Source organism: Tarenaya hassleriana, unplaced genomic scaffold, assembly GCF_000463585.1.
Source record: "Tarenaya hassleriana unplaced genomic scaffold, ASM46358v1 Cleome13, whole genome shotgun sequence".
In the NCBI taxonomy this organism is placed as follows: Eukaryota; Viridiplantae; Streptophyta; class Magnoliopsida; order Brassicales; family Cleomaceae; genus Tarenaya; species Tarenaya hassleriana.
Genome location: NW_010963495.1, coordinates 934627 through 944128, shown reverse-complemented (window position 1 = coordinate 944128; position 9502 = coordinate 934627). Strand labels below are relative to the sequence as shown.

The 9502-nt window shown below is 35.5% G+C and overlaps 4 protein-coding genes across 4 annotated transcripts in view; 3 read left to right on the top strand and 1 right to left on the bottom strand.

The window, feature by feature from the left end:
- The window catches only part of LOC104807348 (pentatricopeptide repeat-containing protein At2g15820, chloroplastic), a 3313-nt gene extending 3063 nt beyond the window's left edge, over positions 1-250 (bottom strand). Inside the window, exon 1 of the mRNA XM_010532573.2 lies at positions 21-250. Coding sequence (XP_010530875.1) covers positions 21-211 — 191 coding nt within the window. The 5' untranslated portion in view covers positions 212-250. The remainder of the gene's footprint in view (positions 1-20) is intronic.
- Positions 251-1631: 1381 nt separating this feature from the next.
- Positions 1632-5433, top strand: LOC104807347 (serine/threonine-protein kinase SRK2E). Its single transcript, XM_010532572.2, has 10 exons — positions 1632-2349; positions 2975-3049; positions 3135-3236; positions 3322-3375; positions 3466-3558; positions 3704-3796; positions 4117-4221; positions 4312-4410; positions 4636-4834; positions 4914-5433. Exons 1-10 carry the CDS (start codon positions 2176-2178, stop codon positions 5009-5011), a joined length of 1092 nt encoding a protein of 363 aa, XP_010530874.1. The 5' UTR covers positions 1632-2175; the 3' UTR covers positions 5012-5433.
- Positions 5434-7165: 1732 nt separating this feature from the next.
- LOC109116426 lies at positions 7166-8690 on the top strand (the record flags this gene model as incomplete). The annotated part of the gene is made up of 2 exons (XM_019201821.1): positions 7166-7264; positions 8477-8690. A coding segment is annotated over exon 2 (132 nt), but the record flags the coding sequence as incomplete, so codon positions are not given.
- A 6-nt stretch (positions 8691-8696) lies between these two features.
- Positions 8697-9189, top strand: LOC109116438. Its single transcript, XM_019201858.1, has one exon. The coding sequence runs from the start codon at positions 8782-8784 to the stop codon at positions 9013-9015; it is 234 nt and encodes a 77-aa protein (XP_019057403.1). The 5' UTR covers positions 8697-8781; the 3' UTR covers positions 9016-9189.
- The last annotated feature ends 313 nt before the right edge of the window (positions 9190-9502 follow it).

Below are 9502 nucleotides of genomic sequence, written 5' to 3'. Positions count from 1 at the left end.
CCCAGCCGTTACGGCGGCGGATGAGGGAGGAGGAGAGGGAACGGAGGAGAGGGAAACTGGAACTGGAGGCGCGCATAACAGGGAAAGCGAGAACACTGTTAGGGTTTAAGGAGAGCACAACAGGGTTGCAGGTGGTAGTGAATTTTGCGGCGGCAACGGTGGAGGAGTAGGCGCCGGAGGGGAAAATATCGTATGGTCTGCAAACAGTCATCGTTGCATCTCGACCGTTGGATTTGGCCGTTTCTGCTTCAGCCGTCGAGGTTCGGGGTATATTAAAGCCTTTTGGGCCTTGAAACAAATATCATTTGGGCTTGGGCTATATATTATTAGGCTTTTGATTTATGTCTTGAATTCGAGAAAACATTATTGGATAATTATCGATATTTATATTTTATATTAAATGTTTTTAATTTTTGGAAAATGCAAAGAAGCAAACAAACTTGAGTAAAAGAATGCAAGTTTTCGTTTATGATACAACGTATAAATAGAAATGGTTTAAAAATAATAATAATATAACGTAACGGTTAATGCACTAAATACATATATTAAATTTGGTATTTATCGAATGAGCAATCTTTTTTTTTAGAGCATAAACTTCGTAATTATTATTTAGAATGTTATGTGCAAAAATAAAAGTTTCATGGTCGAGAAGCCGACCTATATTCTTCCATCTCGGATTCAAACACATTTATTTCATAATTTCCTAACAAGAGAGAAACATAACGAGGAAACAAAATATATTATAATTATGTACATAAATAGTTCAATGATTTTATATAAGCACTGAAATTTGGGTTTTAAATATGTAGATAGATACAATCAAAGTATATGAGATGAGGCTAAAACATTATTGCATGCATACGTGTACATATATAACAATGTCTCAGGCCTATTCTCGTCGATCATGTAATTCTCATAGAAATTTGAGGCCGGATTTTAATAAAAACATTTTTTATTTGAATAATATTTTCGCAATTTATTTTCTATTTTTAATTTGACAAAAAACTATATTTAAATTTAAAATTTTCCAAATATTTATACGAATGGTTAAAAGTAACAATAATTATATATATAATTATTATTTTTATTAAATCTTTTTAGATTCTGTTAACTAATATATTAGTTAGATAATTACTGTAACTACTATATATGTTTCCGTATTACTTAATAGAATCCGAAAAAATTTAACGAAAATGATAATTATGTATATAATTATTATTAATTTTAACAATTTGTCTAATGTTTAGACATTTGAAAAATTTTGAATTCGAATATAATTTTTATCAAATTAAAAATATTATATATAAAAAATCAGATACATTTGATTAAATTGGTATAGAAAAATTAAATAAAATTAAATTAGTATAGAAAAATATCATTTTTTTTCTTTGGATGAACAATAACAAAAGATTGTTTTAACGTATTGTATATGATGTGATGAATGATGAAATTGTTGTTGGGAACAGAAATCAGTTGGGAAAGGAGAGAAAGATCCCCTCGTGAATTGTAAAACCTTATCTCCTCCCGCTGTAACGGGAGGGTATTTTTGTCATTTCATATAGCACCCACAGATCACAATAAAAATATGTTGTCTGTATACGTGTGCTTCGTTCGAGATGTGGATAAAGAGAGCAGAGGACGAAAAGCAAGTGCCTTTTTTGTTACTGGTTTTTCCCGTAGAGAGAGAGAGATCACGAGCTTTCTCTTTCGCTTATTACAACCCGAAAAAACAGGGCAGGGGATCCAAAGGGAGAGGAATCTCAAGAAACCCATTGTTGTTTGGTTAAAGAACTCACGGGTCACAGCGAAAAAAAAAATCTGTTCTCTGCAGTCTCTTTCTCATACCCACCAGCTTCTTCGTCGCCATCTTCAGTACCATTATCTACCTCCGTCCCTTCTTCTCCTTCTTCTTCTTCAAATCCCAACTGTCCAAATTTCAAGACGTCGCTGCTGTCACCCGGAAACTTTCCAGCTCAGTCTCTCGTTGTTTTGGCTTCAGGGCATAACACATAGCGATGTCGTGGTCGCAGTCATGTTGGGTCTCTGTTAGTTAGCTCAAGCTGTTGTATCGTGTGTCTTGCTTTGTTCTTTTGTCTGAAACAGAGCTGAGATCGGAGAGAGAGAGAGAGAGAGAGAGAGAGAGAGAGAGAGAGAGAGAGAGAGAGAGAGAGGGAAATGGATCGGCAAGCGGTGACTGTTGGGGGGATGGACATGCCGATCATGCACGAGAGCGACCGGTACGAGCTCATGAGAGACATTGGGTCGGGAAATTTCGGTGTGGCCCGATTGATGAGGGACAAGCAGACCGACGAGCTTGTTGCTGTCAAATATATCGAGAGAGGTGAGAAGGTCAGTGTTTTTTCTTATCCATATGAATAACCTACCAAAGTTTCTGATCTTGAATCCAGTTTTTAACAATGATCTCATAGAATGGATCAGTGTCTTGTAAGCAAGTTCTTATGATTTGGGCTTCCAAATTTGGTAATCTGAACCTTAGTTTACCTGTTAAGTTTTTGTTTGTTTCTGTAATGTTTCAACCTGGTTTGACCTTCCGACATGAAAATCAAAGTTAGTTGGCCAAACACAAGCTTGGTGATTAGGAACATTAATAAGCTTTCCCTATGAACATTGAGAAAGATTAAACAAGATAGCCCTTTTCCAGTACATTATCCTTTCCATGGTTTCATTATCTGTTGGGATTGTTCATATTAGTTACCATTGGCTTAAACCCTTGTCTTAAATCTCCAGTTTAAGAGCTTGCAGTCTTTACTTTTGGTAGATACATATGTTCTTCACTCTGCTATGCCTTTGCATCTAAAGATTGTTTGGAAAACTCTCTGAGTTCTGCTGTGAATTCTGATAGTGTAAAACTGAAGTTCTTAATGGTTGTATTTTCTTGGGCACCAAGGATTCGAACGAACACCTTTGCTTTGTGAGAGTCTTACACCATTTTTATTATCTCGAATAACAACAGATCGATGAAAATGTTAAAAGGGAGATAATCAACCACAGGTCTTTAAGACATCCCAATATCGTAAGATTCAGAGAGGTTTGTCCAATACCTTTGAGCTTTTCACTCACATCAAGCAACGGAGAAACCGGTTTTGTATATCTAATTTACAGAGTGACTGCAGGTCATATTGACACCAACCCATCTGGCTATCGTCATGGAATACGCGTCTGGTGGAGAACTGTTTGAGCGTATCTGTAATGCTGGCCGATTCAGTGAAGACGAGGTCATTACTGAAAAATGTTGAATTCTTTGTCAATTTTAAACTCAAGAAGGTAGCAAGTTTATTTTCTTGGGTTTTTCCCTTGTAGGCAAGGTTTTTCTTCCAGCAGCTCATTTCAGGAGTTAGCTATTGCCATGCTATGGTAAGAGGAATTCTCTCTGCTATGTGAAGGTTTTTCCTTTGTGAACTCTGAAACTCGTCGTTGATTTCGTGTTGCTGTTTGCCTTTAAAGCAAGTCTGTCACCGGGACTTAAAATTGGAGAATACGTTATTAGATGGCAGCCCGGCTCCTCGTCTAAAGATATGTGATTTCGGGTACTCCAAGGTATATATACATATCGTTTTCTATACATTTTCCAAACGATCTTTTTGTGTCGATCATTTGTATGATATCGCCCTTTAATCTCTGAATGACTAATCTTTGTGATTATCTGAACCATTTTAATTTGCCATATCTTGCTTTTTTGCAGTCCTCAGTGTTGCACTCTCAGCCAAAATCAACTGTTGGAACCCCGGCTTATATTGCTCCGGAGGTTTTACTAAAGAAAGAATACGACGGGAAGGTAATGCATATCTCAAAGTTCCTAAACAACTTTTCGATACGTTTTGTCTTTTGATTTAGACAAGACTTGGGAATAAGCATCTTTCTCTTTTGTTCCATGGAGCGATGCTTTTTCTTGATAGATGCCCTATTCGCATTAAGTGGTTTTCTTGCCATGTTATTGCAAAGACTATCCGCATCCAGGCTCCTCGGAATTTTGTTTGATGCCTCGACAGAGAATATCCTTTGAAGCCCGTTTCGAGAATAATCAATGGCTTCATGCCCATTTCTTTGCTTCTTGGATTAGTTTATATAGACACTCAATCGAAATGCCTCTTTCAGATCGCGGATGTGTGGTCTTGCGGGGTGACGTTGTACGTTATGCTGGTTGGAGCGTATCCTTTCGAAGATCCCGAGGAGCCTAAAAACTTCAAGAAGACGATACATGTGAGTTCAGTTCCCTTTCACTGTTTCTCTCGAGATTTCAATGGTTTGAACTACTTTTTTATCTTCCGGAAAAAAATATTACAATTGCAGAGGATCCTGAATGTTCAGTATTCGATTCCCGACTATGTTCACATATCTCCCGGATGTCGCCACTTGATATCCAGGATATTTGTGGCCGACCCTTCCAAGGTATATATATAAGTTCTTGCAAAAGCATGAATCTTCCGAGCATTGTCTTCTCCTTGTTATTTTCCCTTCATCTAGTGCCTAAACCCGAGATTGTTTCCCATCAACATGGGACTTAACGCGATCTTTATCGTATCAAACGGGTTAAGTTTCGCTAAAACCGTCTTTGAGTGTGGTTTTAATGGTTTGAACTCATAAAGTTTCTTGATCGAACCGATCTCTATGCAGAGGATAAACATTCCGGAGATAAGGAACCACGAGTGGTTTCTGAAGAATCTACCAGCAGATCTAATGGATGACAACGCGATGAACAACCAGTTCGATGAATGTGATCAGCCGAGGCAAAGCATCGATGAGATAATGCAGATCATCGCTGAGGCCACGGTCCCTGCTGCTGGCTCACAGAGCCTGAACCAATATCTCACTGGTAACAGACAAACCCTTTCTTTCTTTTTTTTGATCAAACCCCCCTCTTGGCTGATGATTATGGACATGAATTCAAACAGGAAGTTTGGACATTGACGATGATATGGAAGAAGACTTGGAGAGTGAGCCCGACGATCTTGACATCGACAGCAGCGGAGAGATAGTTTACGCCATGTGATGTGATCTTGATAGGGACTCTCTCTCTCTCTCCTGTGACAAAGAAGAAGAAGAAAGAAGAAAGAAGCAAGAAACTGATGGGTGTTTTTTCTTCATGACTCTTGTCGCTATTTCATCTGTATGTGTGTGTGTGTATTGACAGTTTCACTTTGGTCTGATCTGCAACACAATCTCTCAAAGACAAATGCGTGTTAGAGAATCAAACAAGAGCACAGAAAGAGGGAGGAGGCTTTAAGGCTGGGAAACAAATACATGAAGTCTCTATCAAAGTAAACAGTGAAATTATTGAATTTGGGTTTAAATGGGGGGCCGGTCCTATACACGTGTCATTGTTTGAATGGCTGTTGTTGGGTAAGGTCAAGGTGGTCCAATCATGGTTTTTATTTCCCAACATTTGTCTAATTGAATGTTCCGTAAGCGTTATCAATTTTCAACTGTAGTTATAGGGATGTACATTTGGTAAAAATACTGTTTGAAGCTAATATAATAATTGTCAATTATATATTAATTAAAACTTGAAAATAATCAATAAATGGAACGGAAGTCGATAATTTCCTTTTAAAAAAATTGTATTTTTATAATAAAAATTGATAGTTTATAATCAGTGTTAATTTTTTCCCTGAATTTAAGGGATGGTTGATCTAACATATATCTGAATTCTGCTGAAGCGACGACCTTTCCCGAGTTTTTTATTTTAAATTTTTGGGGCCCATTTATTTTATTTGTGTCCAAATTTTAACAATTTCTTTCGGAAGAAAATATTTGGTGGGATGTTAAAAATTCTAGTTGCGTAAAGGTGCAGTTATTGTGTCACTTTCGATGTAAATATAATGATATTTTTTGTTATTAAAGTTAATAGTTTTATTATTCGACTATATTTTTGGTTTCTACTTATATGCAAACTGTCTGTCTGTTTGTTTGTGTATGTATTGCTTATTAATAATGTATATTCCCGATGTTAGAATATTTTATAAATATTCGCAATTAATATGATTCAATATTATATTTAAATCATGGATTTTGTAACGGTAGCTATTTTTAAATATTCTGATTTTGCTGGATGCCAAGACAGTCGTCGATCCACGTCTGGTTATGTTTTTCTGTTAGCTGGTGGAGCTATATCGTGGAAAAGTGTTAAACAAACACTCGCGACAACTTCAACTATAGAAGCAGAATTTATAGCATGTTATGAGTCATCCAATCATGGAGTATGGTTGCGAAATTTTGTCACAGGGCTGCGAATTGTGAACAAAATAAAAAGACCACTTCGGATATACTGTGACAATAAGTCAGCAGTTATGTACTCCAATAACAACAGGAGTTCTTCTAAGTCAAATCATATTGACATAAAATTCCTGGTTGTTAAAGAAAGGATACAGAGTAGTCAGATAAGTCTTGAACACATTGGGACGACTTCCATGATAGTGGATCCGTTTACTAAAGGTTTACCGTCCTCGGTCTTTATTGAGCATGTTGCTCATATGGGTGTACTATCATTTGATGATGTATAGTTTAAGTGGGAGTTATGTGTTAGAAGAGACTAAAAGTAAAGTTTTCTGCAGAAAATAAAGTTTAAAAGTTTTAGTTTCTACTCTGAAATGTTAAGATCTCCATAAGGTTAAAAATGACCAGTTGAAAATAGACACGTATATATCACTTATCGTGTAATTTTCATGCTGCACACCTAAGCTTTGATCTATGTCATTGGATTTGTTAATATATGTGATCTTAGAAGGTTTAGTCGTGCAAAATATGACAAAAGCCGCTAAGGTCCTATATTATACGTTCAATGGACCAGATTGATGAAATTACGAAATGATAGCATATTGTTGAGCTCTCTAAAGATAATCCAAAATCACATATATTGAATCAAGTGGGAGATTGTTAGAATATTTTATAAATATTCACAATTAATATGATTCAATATTAGATTTAAATCATGGATTTTGTAACGGTAGCTATTGATGAGGTATAAATGTGGTCATTTATGAAATCTGCCTAAATCGTAATTTCGGTAAAGTTTAGGAGCTAATGTGCAGATACCAAAAAAGTAATTTCCTATAACTTGATGGGCGTTTTAGGAAATATCAGATAGTTAATTCTATAAATGGTAGTGGTCTCTGGATCATACGTACAGTGGAAAAACCACAAAATATTCTTACACTCTTCCCATTTGTCTGTAAGTCTGAAAGTGCGTAAAGATCCAGAAGATTACAACCGGGTTTCGTTTGTGTCAACATGATGATAGATTCAGGTACGTATTTTATCGTTCCTATTTGTTTGTTCTTGATAAAATATGTCGTTAGATCTTTGTGACGTCAATTTCTGCATAAAGTTTTGTAAACTTTTTTTACACCCGTATCATGAAAAAGAAAATATACAGATCTCGTTTTGAATTAGATTTGTTATTTTTATATTCGAATTCCTTAGTTTTAAAGTTATACTTTCAATTCTTATATTAGATTTTAGTTTATTTCTTTTTTATTAAAAATATTTATTTCAAAAATTATTATAAATTTATATTCAATTATTTTGTTTATATTCTTAATCTTTATTAAAAAAATATATATATTGATATCCATCGGGCTTATATACGTACATAAATAGAGACAGAATCCAAAAATGATTATGCGACACCAGAGATCTGTTTACAAAAATAATGTACGCCCAGATTCCAATTTTGTAATTATTACCCTGGCGCATGCGTATTTTATATTCCAACATCCCATCGTATGTCGCATATTATGATTTTCTAAAATTATAATATATATATATATATATATAAATATCGCGTGTGTTTTACGTTACGATTTTACCGCTAGTGCATGTAATAATATAAGTATATAAATATTTATATTTTTATATATATATAATTAGAATAATGTTTATTGTTAACATAAAATGTTTATCTTGAGTTAGTTTAGGGTCGAGAATAGTGTGATTAGTTGTTTAGTTATGTTGTGAATGAAGTGAAATAAGAATAATAATAATAATAAGAAGAAGAAGAAAGAATAATAAACTATACTCTATATATTTATATAAAAAATTGCAAAACGCCGCAAAAGCATGTCTTAGTTTGAAACCAAAGTTATGCAGGGATCATCTTAAATGCATAACTCTTGACCCATATACACAAATATATCTATATATACAAAAGAAACGTCTGAATGCATATATATATATACATAGTTTTAAAATTTTTCAGTCATCAATGGATCAATAACAACAAAATTTTGGGTTTAATTTCTCAAACCCTAAATAGATGTTATCCAAACACACACTCTTCCCCAAAACTGTCGGCCGTTGAGAGAGACGTGAATAAAAACTTGCTTTATATATATATATATATATATATACCCTTTTTACAGTAAAAATCATTCACTTCATTCAGGCTATAAGATTAATGAAATCGATCCGTTATAACATATATACATACATACATATATATACATATATACACACGCAGAGAAACAAGCACGCACACTTTTTCCCCTTTGCTGATAATCATTTGGAGAGGAAGAAGACGAAACATCAATCAAAACAGAGAGATGATGATGATGATAAAGAGAATAGAGCTGTGCATCGAGATTCTGAAGATAGCGATGGAGTTCGTGGTGGTTGTGGCGGGAGGCATCGGGACTGTCCTTCATCAGCATCTCCCCCCCCCCCCTCCTCCCCCGCACACGCAGAGAAACAAGCACGCACACTTTTTCCCCTTTGCTGATAATCATTTGGAGAGGAAGAAGACGAAACATCAATCAAAACAGAGAGATGATGATGATGATAAAGAGAATAGAGCTGTGCATCGAGATTCTGAAGATAGCGATGGAGTTCGTGGTGGTTGTGGCGGAAGCCATCGGAACTGTCCTTCATCAGCATCTCCCCCACCTCCCTCCTCCGCCGTCTCCGCCACCGCCGCCGTTCCTCCGCCATGGGCACTTCCCTTACTCCGCCGTTTCCGCTCCCTCCTTCCCTTCCCCTTTCGTCATCGGCTTTCTTCCCTGAACAGCTCCTCATCTGTGATCCAAAGCTTCGATCTTTAGATTACCCTTTTCGAATTTGAAAAAAAAGTTAGATGTAACAGTTGTTAATCAATCTCTTCTCCTGTGAAGTTCCTTCGGATTTCACCAGAAAAATCTGTTGTATGAAGAAGTTAAGTTTATCCCTCTGTTTCGTATCTTCTGGGGCTTTGGATTCTGTCGAACTCGTTCGAGAAAGCAACATCTCATATTTTTGTCGGAAAATGAAAACTATCCATTTAAAAAAAAAGGAATTAAAAAGAAAAATAAGGTTTCTGTTATTTTGGGTAAATGGTTAAATTTGGATTAATGAAAGTGTTATATTTGATTCAATCGAATCTGAAAGACGACTCAGAGAGGTAAAAAATGCAATTGAAAAAAAAAAGGAAAAAATGGAAACGCCGTTTTGACATTTGCTCATTCCTAGATTGGGTAATGTTTTTTTTTTGCATTATTTTTTAAAAGTGATGTAA